This window comes from Polyergus mexicanus, unplaced genomic scaffold (genome assembly GCF_030449975.1).
Source record: "Polyergus mexicanus isolate NDT 795.1 unplaced genomic scaffold, iyPolMexi1.0 SCAF_19, whole genome shotgun sequence".
Taxonomy (NCBI): Eukaryota; Metazoa; Arthropoda; class Insecta; order Hymenoptera; family Formicidae; genus Polyergus; species Polyergus mexicanus.
Window position 1 is genome coordinate 1,586,692 of NW_027223339.1, and position 25,347 is coordinate 1,612,038.

Consider the following 25,347-nt stretch of genomic DNA (forward strand, 5'->3'; position numbering starts at 1 on the left):
TGTGTAGCAGGAATTGATGTCGGATGTTTAATAAATAAGAATTCATCGCTAGAGTCATTGAAGCGATTAACAATCTAGAAATTATTGCAAAAAACGATAATATTTTGCAGAGAAAGGCGTTAAGTCCTCTGAAGATTAACCGCAATAACGTACGGAAATTTCTATCGTGTCCCGAGGCAATCCATATCCCAGTTCGATAACGAATGTGATTTTTTTAACGAGACACTTTTACAATTACTGCGTATTACTGGCGCGTAGCGAGCCGCACGTTTTCACTCGTCTCCGGGAAAGACGCGGATTATCGATTACATACGACGTCGACGAGAGGAGAAAGGCTCATCTCCGCAAACCATGAAGCGTTCGTGAACTCTGAACAGCTTCGTTGCTCCCGCCACTATTGTTAAGATTAACGAATGGTAATTATCGATATGTGTGAACCGGAACTTGTACAGTTGTTGCTATAAATATATAAAATTAGTGTTTTACACCATATTCATACTTACTCTCTCCATTCAAATCATTCTGATCAATTTCGTTGAAATGTTGCATTTTATTCATTTCAGATAAAAAATATATATATATATATATAAGCATTTATAGTATTATTCTTTTATATTTTTATATTTAATGTTAATTCTATTGTATATATATATATATATATATATATATTCTATATTATTCTAATATAATTCTATATATATATATATATTTGTTCTACTCTTTTTCTCTTATTATATTATATATATATATTTTTTTTTTTTTATTTAATGTGTTATTTCAATATATGTGTTATTATGAAATATTATACTTTAGATAAAAAGCACAAAATGTGTATGGTATGTTTAAATATATATATTAAAAATGTGAATCAATTAATTTAAATTTGTTTGGGCAAAGAAAACTGTCCAGAGAATTTCAAGTATACATTTATTGAAAATCATAATTAAATTAGTTTCTCGTCTTAGTCGTCGGTTACATCGTTGCTGCTGGTCGTAGCCCGGTTATATAAATTTTTATTCGTATTCACACGTTTATATCGTCCGCGGATGTGTCGGCTGCAATCGATAGCAGGTGATAAATTATTACAAATTCCAAAACCTTTGTTTTTATGTTAAGATCGACGCAGGAGCAATACTCGTACGTAGTAGAGTTTTTACGCGTGCGTCGATCGTCATTGGATAAATCGTCGATTGAAACAGTTAATAAGCTATACATCTATAATTTATATTTTATACGATGCATTCTGTTTCGTAGGCGATAGCTAATGGATAAAAAAGGATTATTTACACTTTTACACTCATTTAATTCTGAGCAATGTTAATGGTCAAAAATGTTAACTTGAGCAATATTATATGTGAAAAATCTGATTGGCGATTTGCTTCATTAGCGAAGCGAAGTACACTTTTTACTTATTGAACATATGTTCGTCTTGAGCTTCTTTAATGTGAGATATGCAATTTCCAAATTCGTTTTTATTTCGACCAAAATCCATATTTTAACTATTATTGATTCGAATTAAATGGAAAGAGATTCAGAACAAAAGAGACGCGAAAATTATTTAGAATGATTCTATCTTTTTATACAAACAAGCGTAAAATTTCTTGAACAAGTTTGACCAAAGAAAATATAAATTCAAAGAGATTTAATTTCCCATTATCTTTATAACTTCTTTTTTCAGACATCTCGCGGATCGATTCTCGAGTCGTAATCTCCAATTTCCTGATTAAGAACAAAAAAAAAAAAAGAAAAGGAGAGAAAGAAAATAACAAAAGTCTCGTAATTGCTCATCATCAGATTAGTCGTTTGCATATAGCGTCGTCATCGGAGATCGAGCAAACTGCTGTAAAAATCGCATGAGGAACAGTTGTCGAACATCATGTCGATATTATTGACGTTTCAGTTTTGACTCTTGCAATTTACAGATTTCTCATAAAATCTTTACAGCAACCCGCAAGTCATCGTGACGATTAAGCGAGAATGGATCTATCTAATTGATAAATCCGCACACATATTGTCGATAATTTAGAATAAATTGATATAGCGCGATCACAGCTAATGCGCTATAGCAATTTATATCGCAATGTTACTTCAATAATGGCAATACTCGATCTCTTCTTTTACCAAATGTGCAAAGTATTAAAATTGAAATAAAAAAAAAATTTTGTAGTGGATATCTTTAAAAAGTAGACGTACCTTTTTTAAGCCTATTATACAATAATCAATGTATATATATTCTTTTTTTATAAGTTTATAAATATCTTATCTCTTTTTAATTTCAAAGCTTATTATATTTCAAAGAGAAGAAGTGTAGGAATCGTATCGGATATTATTGAAACGTATTATTGAAAAGATACCTTCAAATTTTTGCCTTGATTTATATCACAGATAGATTATTAATCAATAATTTATTTATTTATGATATAATCAATGTGCAATATTATATCGCGATATTATCAACAATCTGCAGCTTATTCGTTTACATTCGATCTTGGGCTCATGGGCTCAAGACATCACTATCCTTCGCTACGGTTGTGTTCGCAATAATGAAAGCACAGTCATCGAAATCATCGAATCGTCGTAAGCTAGGAAAGGAGAAATCGAAATTTCCGGAGCAGCGCGTTCGTCTGTCATCGAAAATACACAGTCAGAGACGCCTCTATATATATATATATAGATGTATTTACATTAATATTTAAGACTGGATCGGCGAGGGTTCTCCTCGAACGGTGTGTAGGGGTGCTGGTGGCAATTAGGCCATCGTGAGGGTGCCCGCGCCCATCCCGAAGCCCACACCCTTGGGTCCAAAGTTTCGGCCGTAGCAGCCGCGGCAGTAGATGTCCCCGTCCGGACCGTCATTGAGATTCGTCGAATCGAGGGAACGGTGGCAGGCGCCGCAACTGAAGCATCGCTTATGCCACACGCGATTCTTCGAGATCATTTGCTCGGCGGCGTACACCGGGTAGCCGCAGCGCGAGCAGCCGTGACCGTCGTTCCGCTTCTGGCCGACCTGGGGCTTGGATTCGATGCTGCGAAAAGAAAGTCAATGTCTAAGGATCTAATCTGCAATGGATCGTGAAGGAATTGAAAGCTGACCTGATTCGACGAGAGGATAGCCTAAGATAAAACTACGCTACACTTTTTCATCTGTTGAAATTATGTATGTATATTTACATGTATTTTTATCTGAATGAAATATTAATTTTTTATTTATTTATTGTTATATTTGATATATATATATATATATATATATATATATATATATATATATGAGATATTCTTAAAAACAGTAAATGTTTTCTTTAAAAAATTTTTTATGTATAATATTTCTGAAATTTTAAATAGTATCTATTATTCAAAATTGAAAAAGTTGAAAGAAACTATAATTATCGAGAAAAAACGATATCTTTTTTTTCAATCAATTCATAATTAATTGATAAAAATCTATATTTGTTATGGATACTACAAAATAAATAGCTTTTATTCAAATTTTTATTAAAAAAACTATTTTCCAAATTTATTTAAAAATATATCTCTCCTTTATTGAGATTCCTATATTCTTTTAAATATTTTTACAGATGAAAATCAAGAAAAAGGATTTTAATGTTATTACTTTATAAATTAAATATAAATTATACTTAAGATTAAGAACTTTTTTTCTAAGAGTATACTTGTGAACATTACTATGTCATGTAAATCGACCACGCCATGTTTAACGATCCAAATAATCTCTTTCAATATAATTATTCAGATTTAAAATTATAATCACAGTAGATCAATTATTAAAATCGCTGCCAAGTTTCCTTGAAAATAAACTTTTCACTATAACATTTTTTACTCTATTTCAGAAATTCCCGGGAACCTTGCGGAATGCAAGGCACTTACTATGAGGGAGCATGATCTCCGTTTGTCGAGACGAGAGTCGGCTTGTGGCCGAATCCGACACCTTTGGGCCCGAAGAGCTTTCCGTAGCACGCGCGGCAGTGAATTTCTTTGTCGGGACCATCGCATGCCAGCATAGAGTCCAAAGGCCGATGACACTCGGCACAATTGAAGCACTTCTTGTGCCACATGGTGCCCTTGGCGAGCTGTTGTTCCGCAGCAAACACCATGCCACCGCAACGGGGGCAACCCTGTCCAGCTGGCGCCTTAATCGAGGTCGTATCAGGATTGTAGTAAGGTCGATTGGCTGAAATTTCTTCTTCCCTGCGGGTAATTAACGTAATCGTATCGATACAGTTCTCATCAATTGATATTAAATTTTTCTTATTTAAGCTTTCGTTTGAATAATTTATTTTACTCGAAAGCCATACAGTAGTAAAATATTTAATTGATGATATATGTATTATTTGAAAATTCAAAGTATATAGTTTTAAATATCGAATTTTTTGATTGTACCAATTTTATTTAAAAATCGTCTTTATCTTTTATCGTTCAATTTTCTATGTCTATTAATTTCCTTGGACTTATACATATATCGTAACATATTTCTCAAAAATGTTCTTTTAAAAGATTTTCTTTTATTTTTGATAAACTCTGTTAGAAATAGCTATATATATTTCACATTTATGTAACGAGATCGCCAAAGTTTGAAATAAAATTTTATATTACAAATTTTCTCGATAAATTTTATAATAAAAATTTGTCGTAAAACTTTAATAAAAACTATTATAATTTTAATCTCTTTCGATGATACGTTCTATTCAAGCAAATCACGAATTAACAAAGTCATGGTATCATTTGAAATTTTCGAGGGCCTGTCGTTCAACGCGTTCGTTTATAGAGACCCGGCGGGGCTCGGTTATATATAAACCGAATTGTATTTATAGTCACACGCGTAAGAAGAGAGAATATAAAGTCCTAGGCTCTCGGCATCGGGAACGACTTACGTTAGCCCGTCGGTCTGGAGGAATCCCGAACCACATGCGAATCCGTATCCGTGCGGTCCCCACTTTTTCCCGTAACAGGTCTTGCAGTAAACGTCCCGGTCCGGGCCGTCGCAGGCGATGATCGAGTCCAGGGTCTTGGTGCAATCGTGACACTTGTAACACTTCCGGTGCCACTCGCGGCCCTTGGCGAGCACCTGCTCGGCGGCGAAGACGACTCCACCGCAACGGGGGCAGCCTTTGCCCGGGGGGGCCTTGATTATCGCGGTGTCGATCACGGTGGTGCGGGGAGCCGCATCGCTGCGTTTTCGCGAAGGATCGTTCGCGTTATCATTCTCGTTTGGCGATCGTATGTATCGAATCGTATAGATTAGGAAAAAGCGATTGATTCCTTTGTCTAATTATCTCTAGTATATTGGATCAGATATTTGGAATTTATGCTGGGAGAACGGAAGATACTCAAAATCGATTTTTTCGAAGAGTATGTTCTCAGTTCGCCTCGCTTTTTCTATCTCTACGATTTCTTCGTGCAATCGAAAAAGAACAGAGTTGCATGCGAATGATAGGGCGATTGATCGTTGGCAAGCGCTTGTCAAGGCACACGAAAGATATAGTGGAGTTTTATTTCATGTTTTATTGTCGTTGCTAATTTTTTTATTTAAAAAAATACACACACTTGAACATTCTCTTATTATGAAGGTCTGTCATTAAAATCAAATTACAGGAGAATTATTCTCTCATATAATATTCTATCTTGTATAATATTAAAAATGGAATAAAAAAAGTCATTCGTGAGATGTGTAAAATATGTGTATAAAACTTTGCATATAAGTAAAAAATATAGAGACGTAATTGAATTAAATTTTGCGCTCATAAAAATAACGATATAATATTCTTATATTTCCACGCGTAAAACGAGCTTACAATCATGAAAAATATAATCATTGAAAATTGAATTTTCTTTCATTGCCTCAACACACGATTACGAAATTTTTATCTCAGGGTGTCTCAAGTAAATTATATATCGCACATCTGATTTCTTATTTAGTTAAGGGGAGAGATGAGAATTGTTAGTTTACATATGTAATGATATGATATCTAGTTGCAAAAGATTGTATTAGTAACGATTCTACATGAATTTCAGATTCGCTTTAATCATCGATTGTCATAAGTACATGCACAAGATTCTACAGACCGTGTGGCAACAGGAATGTCGAATGTATGTGGAAGTGTCTCTGGCAACATACTAACTGAACGCGTAAGTACTCCTTAAAAAAACGCAAATATTTTGGAATCGTGATGGCCATTAAGAAATCCTCGATAAGGAACACTCGATATTCCGATACGATCAGCCGATTCGTGATGCCAAGGTGAGTAATAGCGCAAAGCGTTAAGGCGTCGGTTTATATGTATATATATATATATAGTATATAGTATATAGTATATAGTATATATATATATATATATATATATATATGTATATTGTATGTACGGACACACACAAACACACGCGTGTACAGAGTGTTCCGGAGAAGGCACGTGCTAGTGGCAATCTTTCTGTATCCTTCGAGAAAATCGAAACCAATTTTTGCTCAGCGAAAATTCAATTCATAAAGTTTTATTTATTACCCTCGTATTATATTATTATTAAATATATAAATTATATTTAATATATTTATTTTTATTACACAAAAAAATGATTTCTATGAATTTAAGGCAAATTTTGCAATATGAGAAAATAATAAAAAATCTTTTATCGATCAGAATGTAAGCCCCACACATATATACATATATGCATGAGAAAATATATTATGTATAATTATATATATTCGCAAAAATATGATTAACTATTCGGAAGAAATCGTACAAATCGTATTAAATTACATATTTAAAGATTAAGTTGAAACCTTCATTTTTCGTATCCTTAATTGTAAAATTTATTTGAAATTAATATCTGCTGCAAAATTCCTTAATATCTATCCAATAACGGAAATAATACTGTGTTATTAAAAGTATTCGTTTTTGCAATTTAATTAATTTTTGATAATTAACAAACATACTTTGCTTTACAATTTCTTATTCTTATATTTCTAATTTTTATACAAAAAATGCTTCGGGGCAAAAATAACCAATATATTATCTTATTATTCATTTAGAGAGAGATACTATAAATATAGAAAATTTGTTTAGTCAATTTTAAATGCTTTGAATTATAATAATTGACTCGTTTCACAGGACAAATAAAAATGCGAACGTCAAGAATAAGTCTGATGAATCTTTCGCTGACAAATCGGCATTAAATTGCTCAAAGGTGACGTTGCCACTACTCGCGCGCTCCGGGCATCCTGTTTACGCGCGCGAAATAATCGAGATGGCATAATTAAGGGGGGCGCGTACCCCTCGTCCTCAATATCGCACTGCAGCCCGTTCCACATAATCCCGGCGTGGCCGACACCCCGCGGACCGAATTTCTTCGGATAGCAAGCTGTTAAGCAGACAAGCGCATCATATATAGTGAAAGTGTAGAAGCCGAGGCGGGATTTCTTTCTCTCGCGTGCTTCCCGTCTCAGTCCCGACTCTGAAAACCCACCCATTGGCATAGCAGTCGCTCTGCAGGGCGCCGCCACCCTGGCCATAACCATAACCCTTCGGTCCGAATCTCTTTCCGTAGCATACTGTAGACAATATCGATTAAAGGTTTCACGTCGCCTAACGTTATCTCGTGATGATGGTCTGCGACGAAGATATAATCGTACAAGTATGCTGATGCGATCTTATCCAGAGATTCTGTTCTGCGTTATTATAATCTTTATCTTTTATTGGAATATTAAAATATAGTGCAACATATTGAAGTTTTAATACGAATATTAATAAAGCTTTAATTGTATATATTTGTGGGTAGAATATTCTAGAGTTTCCGAAGAATATTTTTTTTTTTTTTAAGTAGAGATATTACATCTATTATACATCTATTAAAATTATATTTCAAATTTATAGATGTTTTAACGCGTCTCATTTAATATCATTTTTAATACATTCGAAAAAAATGTTATTCTTGAAGTTTTTAATTATTTAGGGCTTAATCAGTTTCTTCGCTAGTATTTTGGGGTACACATTGCGCAAATAAAATTTTATTTTTGAATGACTACAAATTTGATTCTCGAATTATTTACATAGTAATCAATATTTTTTATAAATATTTATAATAAAAAAATGCACATTGCACAATATTTTAACATTTATGATTTCAAAATATTTGCATAACAATTTAATCATAAATTAGATTATAAATTATTCGTGTCAGACTATATTGCGTTGCATATTCTGTACATTATATTTTCGCGCATACGATCATACCGTATCCTCACCTTTGCAATAGATGTCCTTGTCAGGACCTTCGCAGCAGTTGACGGAATCTAATCTTTTGAAGCAGTTGGCACACTTAAAGCATTCCCTGTGCCATTGCTGCACGAAACACAAAGGGTGGGTTAGTCACTAAAAATTTCAGGAAGAGGCGAAAATGTTTTTATATAATATCTTTTTTTTTTTTTTTTTTTAATCAATCGAAATCTTTCAGAAGCGCAGACATTAAAAGCGCTTCTTAGAATCCGCCAAGATTTATTTCCAAATTCACGACAATAGCAACGGATAGTGTATTCGTAAATTTTGATTTATTTTTAGACTTTATAATATTTATATATTACTACAATCATATATATTATATTTTTATAAAATTTGTGAAAGTTGAAAAACGTAAGATTACTTTGATTTTCTCTTCATAATCTTCAATTCAATATACATATTAATTCTTGAATTAAAATTTCATTAGAGTAAAACTTCCTTTATCTATTTTAAGCGTATTTAACTTACTTTAATTTTAAATATTTCTAGAATTTTTATTTTATTAACTTTTTACTTGAAAAGTATTAAATATTATTTTGACACTGAAACAAATAGTATTTTCGTATTTTGGCCTTTAATATCTATTATTTTCTGCAGCGCAGTTATTCTCTCTGGAATATGCTAGTCTATCAAATATAATTATAAAAATTCGCGACGTAGAGCGGACAAATAGATATTTGCGTGTCTATATATAACAACGTTGATGAGACAAGAAGTAGCAAAATAATTGACGATCCTTCTTCCGCAGCCCTTGTATGTTCGGGGGCTGTCTCCTGGCGGCATGGGAAGAATTCACAAATCGGTTTTAGTGGGCGACAGTAACAAAAGAACGAACGAGTCAGAACGGAAACAGACGTGGAGATGAATAAAGACAGAGATAAATAAATACGTTCCAGATAGTAATCGTTCAACGTATATCAGAACACAGAGAACTGTCAGTACGGATGTCTGTGCAACAAATCGAAAAAGAATCAAGGACTGGCGGAAGCCGTAAAGGGGATTATTTAGATACTTTAGATGAAAGATACCTCGACAATATATCTCGCGGTCGGGACCATCGCAATGAAGCGTCGAGTCCAGACTTCGACGACACATTTTGCACTTGAAGCACATTTTATGGTAAGCCTATCACAAGAACGAGGATTGAACGAAAACGGCGATTTAGTAGAATACGACGAGACGCTTATCGTCGATGCTGCTCTTGGTGCCGCGACGTATCGCCGGATATATATCGACTTTTTGACTTTGAAAAATTTTGATTCTTAGAATATCTTAAATTTAATTTATCTCCTTTTCTCGATATCCTCGATATCAGAGATCAAAGATTTCAAATTAGAGAATATGTATCTGTATCCAAATATAAGATTCATTGTTTGTCTCATCGGAAATAATATGATACACATGTGAATAATATGTCCGAAATAATAAATAATCGATTTATAAATCTTACGAAATTAGCAGGATATATATATTATTTCAATTATATAAGTATTACATTTTTATTGTGATATGAAAGAGAATCACATACACATAGGCATGTTTATTTTAGTAACAGTGATTCTCTTTATATATTAATATCAATCTTATTAATAATAATAATTCTTTAATATATAATACGAAAAGGCAAGATACATTTTCTAATAAATCGGATCAGTTAAATTAAAAATTTGATTAATTTAATTTAAGATATATGTTTGAAAGGTAATATAAATTTTTATTCGCAGATAATTCAGATCAAAATGTTTGCAAAATGTTTATCTCTTATTATGTAACAATTATAATCTTTTTTTGATCACTTTAATATTTAAATCTTAAATTTGTATATATTCTATCATAAATGCGCCCTATCTTATACTCGTATCTATCTTTTGAGAACAATTTGCCGCGATCCTTAACTTTCCGTTCCAATTCTACAACGGTGCTTCTTTTTTATCCAAGGAAAGAGGCTAATTAAGAACTATGTAGTCGAATTCTCTTGCGTGAAGAAACGGTCTCAACGATATGCCGATGAGTCACGAACGACGAGGGATATGGATCGTCGCCGTTTTCGCGCGCGGATTATCGCCGGACCAGATTGTCAGCCGGGCAATTAGCCTCCGTTTCTCTGATTTCTGAGCGACGCTTCTTCTGGTAGCGAGCCATTTTATCGCTGGCTATCGGGCCGACTAAGATTGGCCGGCCAGTTGGTGCGCCGCCAAAGACGTTCTCTGACGAAACCACCGAGAAAGTTACCGGGCTCAGCATCAAGGGAAGAGACAAGTTCTCCTCTCCTTCTCCTTCCTCTCTCCTCTCTCTCTTTCTTCCCTTCCTTTGCTATTTTTTTCCCTCACATTATTATGAAATGAAGATTGGATAAGATGACGGGAACGCGTGAAACGCGGCCCATCTCACCGCTCATCGTCGCGCGCCGAATTTAGACACGCGGCAAAAGCCGCGGGTATTTTGTAACCGGGCGGCGTGTTTTTACCGCGGCGCGGTTCCGTCCAGATTTTCCGAAATACGCGTGAGTAAGCGCGATTCTCGGAGAGGACGCCGATTGCGTCAATGTGTCTGTCGCCGCGTCAGCGGCCGATTATTATTGCCCCGTGTGCTAAATCGCTCCGCGCGTTGCCCCCGCGGGCCGCCCTCACCCGCGGAAATATCCGCGATCCAGATTCGAGGCCGGCCCACTCATAGATATCGCGTACCTAGAATAATAAGGTCGCGACTCGAGTCGAATATATGGAGGATTATTTTTGGCACTCCCGTCTGCCAATCTAAAATGTAAAATCGGCTGAAAACATCAAAAAAAAAAAAAAAAAAAAGAAAAGAAAAAAAAGAAAAAAGAAAAAAAAAGAAAAAATGAGAGTCGTGGATCTGATTCTTGCAACTTTGTGTTTCCCGAGTTAAAAGTTTCTGGGAAAATATTTTCCAACCACGTGTGTACCACTCATTATTCTAAGTCTGAAATGTTTGCGCTCTGTAAAACCAATGTACGGAATATTTTGAAAGTTATTTACGACACTTTCCATGAACTTTAAAATAAAATCAGTACTGAAAATCAGCGAATAGTCACTAATAATGACTAATCTCAATTACAAGTATAGCATTGCAAATCAGTAAAATCTTTTTGAAAAAATTGCTGTTTCAATATTTTAAAATGCGTCTCTTATATATTATAATATTATATTAGATAAATTTATATCAATATTTTTGTTAAAGAAATATCTAAGTTTTTTAATCAAGAGTCTTGTTTACATTTTTTGTTCATCACATCTTAAGAGTAAGAAAGCGTAGTATAATTCTAAATTCGAATGAATTAGTTATATACGTTTCATTCTAAATGTATGTATAAAGCTTTTGTTAGAAAATAGCAAATCATAGTAAATAGCTACATCTTGCAAAAATATACAATTATTACTATTTAATTTTTCAGTGAAATTTTGCTGCCATAATTAATGGGATATAAGATAGAGAAGCAAAATGTATTTTCACTTTGATAAAATCTTATGTCGCGTTAATCAATGACATTATCACTGATTCAATTTAAGAGAGTATCTGTCTGTAGATAGAAGCTTAATAGTATTTTATATCGAAAGGATTTTTAAAAAAACTAATTGATTAAATTATATATATTCACTTAATGTCTGAGCAAGATCCTTCATTTTTTTAAAATACGTAAGCGAACGCGATCGGTCGAAGCACCAAGCTGAGACTTATCATTGTGCCTTTAGCTCTAAATGCATTACGATCACGTTACTAGATCCCTTGAACAGTTTACTTCGATATCAAAAGAATAATGCAGTGATTAATAAAAAAATATATATCATTTATGAATTATTTTTTAATTGTGTACGATTGTTCTCTTCGATGTGTCTAACTTTGCATTTAGTGTTAAATGCGGACCGCGTACAACCTTTGAAATACTCACCCTTCCTCGGGCCAACATTTGTTCGGCAGCATAGACATACCCTCCGCAGCGAGGACATCCCTCTCCCTCGGGTGCCTTCGCGATAGCCCGCGGCTCGAGAATGGCATTCGAACCCCGCGAAAGTTCATCCCTAAAAAGTCCACGTGTTAAAATCCATAAATCAACGAAGTATATATATGCGTATAAATATCGTAGGATTCAAAGATAAAGCAAATTACAATTCATCTAATTTCTTATATTCATATATATGCAATGAAATTTTCACAAAGTAGCATCTTATGATCTATTAACATTAATATTGTAATAACATTCGCTGACGCTAATTCGTTTTATCTTCGAATCCTACAATTCAATATTTAAGCATCGAACGGGAAAGCTATCGAAAACACGAACATAACAGATAGAGGGATGACCGTTGAGAAGTGAAATTGATGGTTCACACGTGAGGTATTTGATATAATGTAAAAAGTAAATTTTGTGGAATAATTAATTGGGACTTGATCTCAAACAATTCTAGTGAAGTATTTTAAAGATCAAGTAATGTAACATTCTCGAGGAATTCAGATTTGATAATCTAAAGCGGTTTTTTTTTTTTTTTTTTTTTTTTTTTTTTTTTTTTTTTTTTTTTTGAGAGTCGATTAATTGAAAACGTGTTATAGAGATATATACAATACAAAAGAAAATCAGGGAAGAAATTGAAACAGAAAAGATGCTATATACAAGAGGGTTTTGAAATATATATTTAAGGAGAAAAAAGGGGTTTTATTAAAAAAAAATAATAAGAAGAAAATATATAATCATCAAAGACACTTATAAAAAATTAGAGAGAGACTGATAGTTACAGGAATATCAGAATCTATATCCTGTTAATATATCAGCAAAATATTTTACGGAGAGGACTTGTATATGGACTTTTATTTTATGGGGCATAAATGTAAGGGAATTAAGATACATACGGCGATCCGTCAATTCCACATCTAAACGCTATTAATCTACAGAAATAAACAGCACTATCAAGCTCACGAGACATCCGACGTATAGAATCAGAATTCTTCGAATGATCTATTATAATAGAAGGAACCAAAGTGATGCTTTAAGCACAGCTATTTTACGGAAATATTTAATATCAAATTTTATATTATAGTGTTAGATTGTCATAATGGGAGAGCAAATTGCATAGGTAACATTTATGTGAAAAAGATTCTTATTTTATCTATCATTTAATAATTATGTAATTAATATATTCTTTACAAAAGTATCGTCAACAATTATTACAATTTATTTGTTTTTAGCTAACAATTCAATATGATTATGTCTGATATACATACAATATAAAATATGTATGAATATGTTACAATCTCTCAAATTCTAAATTTTTCAAATTATAAAACGGGCTGCAAAAAAAAAATTTAGATGACGTCAAAACTTTCGTTTTGATTTCGCCAGTGTAGTTCCTTCTTATGTGCACGATATCCGATTCTCATTCGAAGAGCATGAAAGAAACTTTCGTCGGATGTGATAATCAGGAGATAAGATAGACATAAATATATCAAATGATATTAGTTTGTGTTAGGCATCTGTTAGTCAATGTGTTAGCGTAATTTTTCCCCTTTGCAACCACGGCACGTGGCCTCCGCCGAGCCCCGAGAGAGAAGAGCCGAGAAGCAAATCATAATACGGTATAATCGTACAGCGAAAAAGATGCAAAAGAAAAAGGAAAAGAAAGAGAGAGAGAGAGAGAGAGAGAGAGATTGGAGATAAGGAATAAAGAAACAGGACAATATACAAATACTACGAAATATCGGGTGCAATGTGGAGAGCCTGTGCGTGCGCACGCACGCATTCGTACCGTAAGGTGGAATATCATCGACACAGTGAGGTGACACCGATCGTGTATGTTGTCTTTGTCGTAGTGTGACAATTGCGCCATTGAGATGGAGGTTTTAGATTACGGTATAGTGACGTATGGTATATACGGCGGAGAAGAACGGTGCGGAAAAGCCAAGTGAAGAAGCAAAGTATCCTCCCTTACTTCGTCTCAAGCTTGATAGGACAGACGTATAGATTTCAAAAGTTTCATAAAATTCTTCCTTGAAGAATATAGGTAATTTCAGATAACGCGCACACTTTCCTTTCTCTATTAGTTCGTTGCTTGATTTGCTTGCGATCGATTTTTCAGCACGTATTTCGTCTTTTTTTCTCGCTATCTAAAATTTCGCATCAAAAGAGATAAATAATAAAGTTCGATTTATAAAGGTTCTTAAATTTTTGTAATAATTTTATATGTGTCTCTTTTAAAATCTTTGTGGAAAGATGATCAACTCCATAAAATATAACGAAAAGACAGTGCGTAGGAAAATCTGAGACGTCCTATTCAGAGACGGAGCATAACAAATGCTCCAGGTGCATCTGCATTAGATTATAAACATATATTACATCGTACAAAACTAAGAACATATCCGGCAAATATCAAGATTCATCTCAATAGCGTTGTCATCGCAACATCGTCTTTTTCTCTCTAAAAGAACGATGTTGAAAGATCGCCATTACCTCATTATATCGATATAGTACGCGAGAATATACACTAACACGCACGCGGGCACGCACGCACGTACACGCACGTACACGCACGCGCGCACGCACGCGCCAGCACCCACGCTATAGTTAAGGTGTTAGCGAGATTATAGGATTAGAAGTGGTGCCATGCGGGAGAGCTACGTGTATATAAGCTACAAAAAAGAAAAAGAAGCTGCTTTTTGTCACGCGGCGAAAAAGAAAAGAAGAGGAGAGATAGCGAGAGAAAAAAGAGATAGCGAGATAGAGAGATAGATAGAGGCGCAATTTGACTCGATGCTCACCATTTTCATACTCGGTATTTTCTCTTTATCACGCAGCTCATACTATGTGATAAAGTGACAACGGTATATCGTTCAATGGTTGCCTCCGGTTGGCTCGTGTTCAGCGGGGCTGGCGGGAGCGGGGTGTGTCGTGTGTTTCTTTATCTTTTGTATCTTTCTCGTTTGTTTTTTTTTTTGTTTTTTTCGTACACGCTTCGTTCCCTTTCTTGGCGAAAGAGAGAGAGGGACGAAGGGCCGAAGATGCGAGTTTCGTACGCAAAGGCTCGAAGTCACAGACAAAGGAGGTACGTGCAGCGAGATGGTGCCCGCTTCAACCGTGCACACTCTACTCTCGTGGATTCACGCAAATAGAGTGGCGAGGAGTCGTTCAACTTCAGTCAAAGTTACAGTCGCGTGTTGAAGATGGTACGATTTCAATGGATTCGAATTTCGATGCTACAGTCATACGAATATCATCTTTACATTTATTCGCGATAATGGGGGACCGCGATTTTAATAAAAGTTAACACTTACCGGATATAACCGATTTCAATATCTCGTGGTAGAATTTAAAATTGAATCGCGCGCGTGCATTTGCATTTGACGATACTGCAACTTTGATCGTAGCGTCAACTCCGCGAATCTATTTCGTGTCTTTGAAAGTTACGCTCGTTATGCACGTCATTCGTGCATTCATCTATTTACACACTGAAAGATAAGGGAAAAAATTCATGTGTTATTCGTTAATGAAAGACACGCTTGGTTGTTTTGTTTCCAGTTTTATCTTTCCCTTTTTTCCACTTTTAATGGCACTTATTACAGATGGTACAAATGATCCTACAAACTAGCTTGTGTCTTCGCATAGAAGAAAAAAAAGACATAGAAGAAAAAAGAAAAGAGAAGAAAAAAAAAGAGAACAATTCGGTCAATCGTGCGATGACGGTCAGTCGCACGAGGAGACAGTGAGGAACAAATTTGGGGAAAAGAAAAGGACTGAATGTGGATTTGACTATATTATATCGAATGTCGGTGACGCGAGGAGAAGTAAGGACAATGTAAGGATCCCTTGAAGGAGACGAAGAGACGAGGTAACATGCTCGCCTATACTACGGTGATGACGGACTCCATAAAGGTAAGAATAGAATAGTCTGGTCCTGTTGGACCGTCTAGATTCAACTATCGGGACACAAAGGACCATCTATGATCTAAGTTCACGAGGAAGATAAGGAAAAACCATATGGGACGAGATTCTCTCTTTGTCATGCTGCGGGAATTCAGGAGGAAAGAACAGGAGGGAGGGACACGGTTTCTTTTTTCACTGTATCGGACACGCTGTACACGTATACGTCGACGCTCTTCGGCTTCCTGGTACAATCTGCGCAGAGAGTGGCTTCTTCCGAGTTGCTGGAGACGCGATTGACCAAGAGAAGGATCATGCTGACGGATCACAGGCGCGTTCACGACGGTTGTTCGGTCGGTGATTTTTAATTTCGCGCACGTGAAAAAGGCAGGATGACAGATGCTTCCGATACGGGACCGCGTTGTGGAGTACACTATTCAGGAATAAGGAAAGACGAGGGTGTCGGGGTTGAGGTTGCGCGATAGCGGATGCACTCACTCGCTCTTCGCTTGCAGATGGTCGCCTTGGTCCATGGATAGGCAGCCAGCTCCGCCACCGAATCCATAGCCCTTAGGGCCGAACTTGCGGCCGTGGCAGACTTTGCAAAATAGCTCGCCTTCGTGCTCGGAGCAGTTTGTCGAGTCGAGCGATTTGCCGCAAAGACCTGCAACACACGGTCATCGTACGTCGTTGAAGATTACGGCGTTTCCTACCGCGTATACTCGAATCTCGAGATACGATATTAAATGTAAACTGCATTATTTTAAAATTTTACTTAAAAAACATTTGACTTATATTCCATACTTCAAGTATAAATGTACAATTTAATTATATATTCCAACTATATTTTTTATTGTAAAAAAAATATCGAAATATCGAAATGTCATTATTTATTATCACGATTATTTTTCAGCAGATTTTCAAGAGATGTAGATGTACGTATATTTTCCTATGTACTTAAAAAAAAAAAGACATGTAATGTATTTTCCATTGACACGTGCACACAATGTGAAATACTCAAAAACACATATATACTTTTGATACTATTGTAAGATGTATCAAATCGACTCTTACTTATTACGCCTTATTTTTCTCACTCCTCGAAATTCCACAATATATTCACATTACTCTAAAAATAGATACGCGTTGCGTCTCTTCGGAATGCGATATTCAACATTGTGATTGTTGCGAATTATTAGTATAAGTTACTACATCCAAATTCATTACCAGTTTAAACGTCAATTGATTTGTGACCAATACACAAATTCAATTACACAGTCGCGACATATTATCCAGATATACAATTTATTTTAAACCAGCCCAAGAATAGGAGAATCGATAATGCCGATCTTCCCTAATGAAAATAATCGGCCACATTTTTATAGAACACCTCTTACAAAAACAGCGTATCATTAAATATTATTCATCAAATAAAAAAATTAATTTAAAATGATCTATAGCAATTGTATATAAAAAATATAAACTTTTTTATGGCTCTTATATTAAGTCAATTTTTTATCACAGATGAAATTTGAGAATGTTCCAAAAAAATCATTGCTTTAAACTTATTGAAATGTTTAACTATTTAAAAAGCGATTACCTGATAGAGTGACTTAGTTTGTATACTATTTTTATCATCAAAAATTATGATTGTCAGTAATATATCGTTTCATAAATTGCAAGTTATCAACAAATACAAGCTTATAAAAATGTGCAATTGTGATACGTACAATAAATTTGCTTTTCTTTTTTTTGCTCTCTCCATGTAAAATCAAATATTATCTATGTTAAAAATTACAATTTACATTAAAATACAATGTAGTATTTCTCCCTCCCATCCCAAGTTCAAGAAAATGCAAAACTATAATAGGATATGTTTTCAATATTCAATAGGATATGTTTTCAATATTTATTTATACATCCTTTCTTTAACTTCTAAGTTGCAAAATGACACCGGTTATTCTAGTTTCAGGACATCGATTTATTATGATGCCAATAAGAAAGCACTCTATTTCTGATTTACATGATTATGTTTGTTTACTCACCGCACTTGAAGCACTGTTTGTGCCATTTCAATCCACCGGCAACCCGCTCTTCTGCAGCATAAACGGATTTGCCACATTTAGGGCATTTTGGATGTTCCACGGGCTTGAAAGGCATTTTTACACTACAACAGAGAAGATAATTCCGTTATTGCCGCGTGTGCTTATTATGATTACATTAATTATTTGTCAAATTATTTATCGTTAACAATCAGAAGTCAAGAAATTATTTCTGTGTCAATCATTTTCATTGACGAAGCATAACTTGAAATTTAAAAGTGCATTAATCTTTTGTTTAGAATAGCCTCTAGAAAGAACGGTTGAAAAAAATTTTTATTCTTAAAGAAAAAAAGAACTCATTGGGAAAATTAAACTAATACTGCTGCAATACAATCGCGAGGTAGGTGTTTTTACAAAAAATCCGTAGTTTCGAAATTCAAAATCCGCAAAATCGAACCGAATGTCTTTATTAATATCGAGGGGAATCATATGGTTGGTATGGTAACCCCATTTCGATTATCTAACCGGCCGTTTATGAGGACGTAAACAATTCGCGTTTCCGTCTGACTCGTCGGCAACTGGTTCTATTTCTGTGGTCAGTTTAAACGTACGATCGAGCAAGTGGAAGAATGGAGATGTAGAAAAGGAGAAGAGAAGTGATCTCGAGAAATGACAATTAGAACGTTGAATAAAAACATGTAAATAAAAATGGCTATCTTCCTATATGATTTACACATAGGATATCGTGGTGGTAGCTTTAATATAAAAGAGAATTTTCGGATTTAATATTAGAAGTTAAAAAATAATAATAACGATTGTTCAAATGATCGAATAATCATTGATTTATGAATAGTAAGAGATAAACGAGTTTTGGCGAGTTAAAATGTAGGAAATACATAAATGACGTTTATAGACATTTATGTTATTTTCAAACAGACATGTTGCTACTTTTCTGATAATACTAATAATGTACAGATTAAAAAATCTTATATAAATCAATGATATAAGATATTTTTTCAAAAATAAGACATCTAAAAGAGCAAAGAGATTTATTTGTACATATTTAAAAATTCAAAAATATATTTTTATTTTAAAAGATTATTCTATATTGTAAGATAATTGTAAAAACATAACATTGTGTATATATAATTATCACAATAGATATTCATTATTTAGCTCTCGAAATGACGAATTGTGTGATATAAAAAGTCCCTGATTATCTAAAATAGATGTTTATGTCCGCCGCTATTTTTGCCGCGAAAACACAAGAACAGATCACAATTAATCGACATACACGCTGCAACAAGATGAGGATAATATCTGGCACGCGAATGATAGGTAGTGGGTGTGCGTAATAGCGCTTGGCAACGTTGATAGTTGATTCTATATCTGCATCATAGTATCTCGTTTTAATAATTTACAAAATAATAGTAAATAATAATAAAAGTAAAAGAAACAACTTCGTGATATACTTGATACGATATGATTACGTGACATTAATATTCCGCAGAAATAATAAATACAACGATAACAATAGAAATTATAAGACGTACAATGACATGAGACATTGGTATATCTCCTTCTACAAATCCTATATCGCATAATTTAGTAAAAGATCTCTGACTCTCATATTTCTTTGTTATGTAACATTTTATTCCACTCAAACTATTCTTGCCACGCACATTGTAGCTATTATATCACGCATTATATTATCTACTACTTTTGTATTTGTTGTACGAGTTTAATTCTTGTATTCGGGTTTCCTTGGGTCATTCGCGTTTTTGGGGTTTGTAAAATATTTGTTAATTTTTTTTATATGATGTGACGATAAACGCAGTGGAAAATAAGTAGTAATCTAATCTGTCACTATCAGACATAATATTTTTTTAGCGATGAAGGAGAAGAAAATAGATCCGTGTCATTTTTTTTAAGCGTATATAAAAGATTTACTTTAGAAAATATTTTAATATTATCCTTATTGCAATGTTATGTTACTATATATATCCTACATTATATCTTAATTTTCGGTAAAATAAATTAATTATATTTAAAATAATTAAACAAAATACGCCATTTGAAATAAAACATTCCGTTAGTCATTCTTATTATAAGAATGGTACGATAATTATTATCGTTAAATTTATTTTCATCAATATTTAATTATATATCCTGATCTTTATTAAATATCTAACTAATTTTTTTTCATTGTTATCAAAAATGGGGCATTAATTTATTTTTATATCGAAAGTATATCTCATCGTAACGATTAGAAATATTCGGCCGTACAGATACGCTCTATTACTACTGACAGTAGTAGCGGACAGCGTATGGTACGCTAGTAGTAATAACGACGTTAACAACGGCACAGGCAGTAGTAACAGACGGCGCGCGCGGGCAACAGGAGAAAGAGAGAGAGAGAGAGAGAGCAGACGTATCTATATCCGTGCAGACGCGTGCAGGCTGCGAGGCCGTATTAGGGAAGGCGCTAGGTTCTCCACAGTAGCCGATCTCCTCTCGTTCTCGTTACCCCTACCTTTGAATCGCACGCATATTCGGAGACGTATGGAATGCACAGTAACCTAACTTGCATGTCCTGACACGCGATGAGATCGCATACTTGTATATGTGCTCAAGTGTTATTATATTAAACGGTAGAGCTAAAAATCTCAAGATCTGCATTCAAAAACTTTGAAAGATTTGTCAAAAATAATCTTCAACACTCGATATTTTCTACTTGAGTTTTTTTTAAATATTAATTTTATTCATTATGTAAAATATCGTAATATATATTTATATAATCTTGATAATATTATATGTATATAATAAAAGCTAAAAATATGGAAATTTAAATTTAATTTTATGTGTTTGTTATGTTATATTAACTATAATATTATTTGCCGAATAGAGAATTTAGTCTTATATATTTTACTCTCATTCTTTCTCCTTTATATTATTTTTATTGTTAAAAACAATGTGTACATCGGTCGATGAACCGCAATCTTTGATTTAAAAGAGAGGAAGAGGTTTAAATGCCGATATTATATTGTTGAAAATGAGTCATATGATTTGCGTAATATGTCGACACGAGTTAAAAGTAAATTGGGAGTAAAATAATGATAGATAGCGGCCAAAAATGAATAATTGCAGTATGCAATGCGGTAAGTATTGGCACTAATAAATGGATGAATCATCGACCTAGCGATTAGCAAATAAGCTCATTTTAGAAAATTTGAATTTTAAATATGAAGCGAAAACGACGGTTTGCCAAATAAGGTGAATATAATTATAAAATGTAAAAGGATCTTGTAGTTTTTATTTCATACATATTTTATTTTTTATACGTTATATTCCAAGGAATTTTATGAGATAGCTTATGCTCTATATATTTTTCCGATACATGCCTAATATATTTAAAGAGTATATAAAATATACTTAAATCTTTTACGTATATATCTCAGCTTCATTCTTACAATTCGCTTATTTCAATTCACTTATATCAATTATTTGAAAAAGCTGTCAATCTATTAGATCATTGAATATTATTGGAACAAAATTATTTCCATTCAAATTTTTATTGGCCAATTATAATTATTATCTTGTATTTGATGATAAAATTTGTTTGGAACAAAGTAAATTATTATATTGTAATATTATGATTGATTAATCGCTTTCGAAGAGAAAGATCGCGATTTTGACAATTAAGACAAATAATCGGTCATAATGGATGATGGTTTAATATTTTCACGAATATCCGGAAATATCATGTTTCAAACTGATTTGATAAATCACATCCGGATAGAGCATAAGCAAACGGATGAAACTTTAAGATTCTAAAATTAAATCACGCTATAAAGAAATCCTAAGCGCCCGATGACTCGTATGATGTATAATTACAACACCCGGTGTAGTGATATATTTTAGATGTAATACGATATCTTGCATTGCATCACACACGATCAAAGCGATCAAAATATTGCCACGCAGAGAGAATAAAAAAAAAAAAAAATTATTGCTTCGAATATTAAATCGTTAGATAATATTGTTTGAATTATTGGTTGAAATTATAGTGAAACTTAGATTTCTTTTCCCATTTTAAAATTAATTACAGAAGAAATTAAGTCTCTTTCATATTAACACATTAACGATATTTCTAATATCGTCATTTCCTTAAATATCGCAAACTCTTATTGCATTTACCGTGATAAATATTTAAACAACGATCTTTTAATATATTCGTTTGAAAACCCACGTTCTGATTTAGACTCGTATTTTGCAATTAGCTCTATCAATTTAAAAGCAACGTTATAATGATTCTACAAAATAAGCATGGAGACTATTCGACTAATCACATTCGCTTAACTTGATAATGATATTTCGTTCGTTAAATTTATTTGATAACTTAGTTTTGATTAGCGTTGTTAGTCGACAAGAGACAATTGAATTTCGGCAATTAATAATAGCGGGGAGAGAAAAAGCGAACATACTTTTAAAATTAACAAGATTGTCAACTCGTTACGAAAATGTGTGAGATAATAATAAATTTTATAACAGTAAGACACGGGCGATATTATATATTTTATATAAAATTTATTTCAGCATTATATTAAATATTGCTAACTATTGTGTATTGTCTATAATTTATCTACAAAAAGTTTTATGAGAAAATTATATTAATATTTATTTATGTATTTTTTTTTTTTTTTTTTTTTTATACAAAATAATCGTTAGTGTTATAAATTTAATCAACTAAAGCTATTAAGTTTGATCGACTGAAATGAAAATTTATCATTATTTTGAAATTTCAAGTACTATTTTCAATTGTTGTACACAAAATGCAATATTTCTATTATTTTTATTTCTATTCTATTGTTCTTTCCAATGGCTTACATTCAATTGTATACGAACAAATTGACCGGCAGATTTCTCGTGGCTCATGAAATTTTATTAACATTTCAAATTTCTAATTATAACATAATGTAGAATCTATGTTGAATTATCATGGCTTTATTTGAGTATTTCTAGCACGAGATTAGATCTTAAGGATATTAGATTTTCCATTATGGCATATCAATCTTAAATAGCATAGACATCCCTTACTCTGTCCATCTGTGTAGTCGGTTGCGCCGAAATAATATTAAATTTTGTTAACTAAATCTTCCTCCTTTTCGTCTACAGTCTACGTTATTGAATAGAGCTACAAAATGTTTTACCTCAAATTCGCAATTGGCTTATTTTCGAAATTCGTCGAAATATGTTTTTGTATCTATCTATGTGAAGGACTCGATTCGATCAATATGTTTTCAAACTTAAAATGTTTTTTAAATTATTTTCTTTTGTTTTTAATAAATTGAAAAAGATACACAATTTACAAATTAAAAATAGAACATTTTGTATAATTTAAAAATAATAATAATCTCTTAATTCAAAATTAGTTGACTTACAGACTATGATAATCTAGATTGTCCAAATATTATCAATTTTATCACAAAAAAATCATTTTAGTCTGTTGCATGGATAAATTGATAAATAATATTAATAATTAAATTCCGTAAAGGCACACAAATCAAAATTTTATAAACTATATAAATTGGGGCAAATTCGTCTGATAATTTTAATCATTTATGAAAAATTGTTACTTTATTGTAAACTAATCTGTAAAAAAAAAGATTCAAAAATACGTTATCAATGATATGTGACAATTCATAAATAGCTGATCTAACGCACGTGCGCGTCCAAAGACTTCAATAAATACCTTTCAGGACACTATGCGAATATCGGTATTTCACGAGAAAGAAAGGCACAGAGAAAACAGATAAATCACGCGGCTGAGATAAAACACGCTTTCAATATAATTTTAGATGCACTTCTTGGAGCGGTCAAAAATGGCCATGTTTTTATATATCATCGATATTTGAGTACTGTCATCGATAGTAGCGTCTGATAGTAGTAAAGAAGTACGTACATGCCGCCCACACTATTATCTGAATACTCACCACTAATCGATCGTAGTCGCGTGAGAAAAAGAAAGAGAAAGACAGAGAGAAAGGAGAATTCGAGTAAGTGGATTACAAAACACCGAGCACTCTACACCGCACTAATACTGGATTCGAATGACTGTTCTCGCGTCGGGAGCGTCCTAGTCATAGCCCCCCTAGGCTTTGCACACGGCACGTGTGCATCGGGAACGTCAGTGCTGTTGACGATGACAACGCTGTGATGCCAGCGTGGTGAACGTCGAAAGGCGGCGGGGACTTTGCCGAGATAAGATTTGAGGGGCCTCTGGGCTGAAATATGATTTTCGCAAATTTCCAAGTTTCTCTGCCGAAAATATTTTTGGTAATAAAATGCTTCAATCAATTTAACTCTCAGTTACAAACGACTTGACATCTACGTACTATCTATGAATCTATAAATCTTCTAATCTCTCGTCCACTTTTTACAGTCCGATTATAATGTTTACATATATAAAAAATATTTTTTTCAAGATGCGCATGGTGCTAATTCAATTTTCACCAAATGTTACCTATCAGCTGTTATTATAAATCAATGGAACAGAAAACATAAAATAAGTATTTTTTTTTTTTTTCCGAGAATGAATACATCTACTTCAAAACCGAAAAACATCTTAACACTATACTTCAAAGACTGCATATCATTTAATTATATATATAAGATATATATTCTCTCTCTCATATACATATTTTTAAATATCAAAAAGATATTGCTAGATATAAAATTAACTTTTGTAAACTTGAGACAAAATGCAAATGGTATGACAAATTATAATAAATCATTTTCATATTTTGCACATCTTGACATATATTGAACTGTAAAAAGAAGTAACAGAAAGACTTGACAATTTGACGAATGGCACAGCTTACACATACCGTTAGATTAGTGTTTTATTTACCCGCGAATAATAAAAGAGAATCATTAAGTGATATTATAATCCCTTATTGGATAAAACCTATTCGATAGGGGTAGCTTAATCAATCAAAAATTTCAGTAACGTAGATAAATCAGGAAAATATATCCCGGAGAATCACAGACTACAAATTAATATCGGAAAATAAAAATTCTTTACTCTTTTATCTATTGTTTGGCCCGGAATTGAACATATATCAAAATAAACGCGAGGAATTTAAATTCATTA

General features: G+C 33.3%; 1 protein-coding gene across 5 annotated transcripts; it reads right to left on the reverse strand.

Moving 5' to 3' along the window:
- Positions 1–913: 913 nt before the first annotated feature.
- On the reverse strand, positions 914–24,337 carry LOC138941551 (muscle LIM protein 1). Of its 5 annotated transcripts, XR_011448181.1 has the most exons (10): positions 24,188–24,337; positions 18,198–18,319; positions 16,651–16,816; positions 12,196–12,325; positions 9,314–9,410; positions 7,281–7,368; positions 4,887–5,183; positions 3,883–4,203; positions 2,685–3,026; positions 914–2,624 (listed from the first exon to the last, which is right to left on the reverse strand). XR_011448181.1 is itself a non-coding variant. In XM_070311345.1 (9 exons), the coding sequence occupies exons 2-9, from the start codon at positions 18,310–18,312 to the stop codon at positions 2,750–2,752; spliced, it is 1,491 nt and encodes a 496-aa protein (XP_070167446.1). In that variant the 5' UTR covers positions 18,313–18,319; positions 24,188–24,337; the 3' UTR covers positions 914–2,749. The 5 variants fall into 5 exon arrangements, 4 of the variants coding, with proteins under 4 accessions (XP_070167446.1, XP_070167447.1, XP_070167449.1 ...); XM_070311345.1 differs by having other exon boundaries at positions 914–3,026; XM_070311346.1 differs by lacking the exons at positions 7,281–7,368; positions 9,314–9,410 and adding exons at positions 7,474–7,558; positions 8,252–8,348 and having other exon boundaries at positions 914–3,026; positions 24,188–24,331.
- Between the last annotated feature and the right edge of the window lie 1,010 nt (positions 24,338–25,347).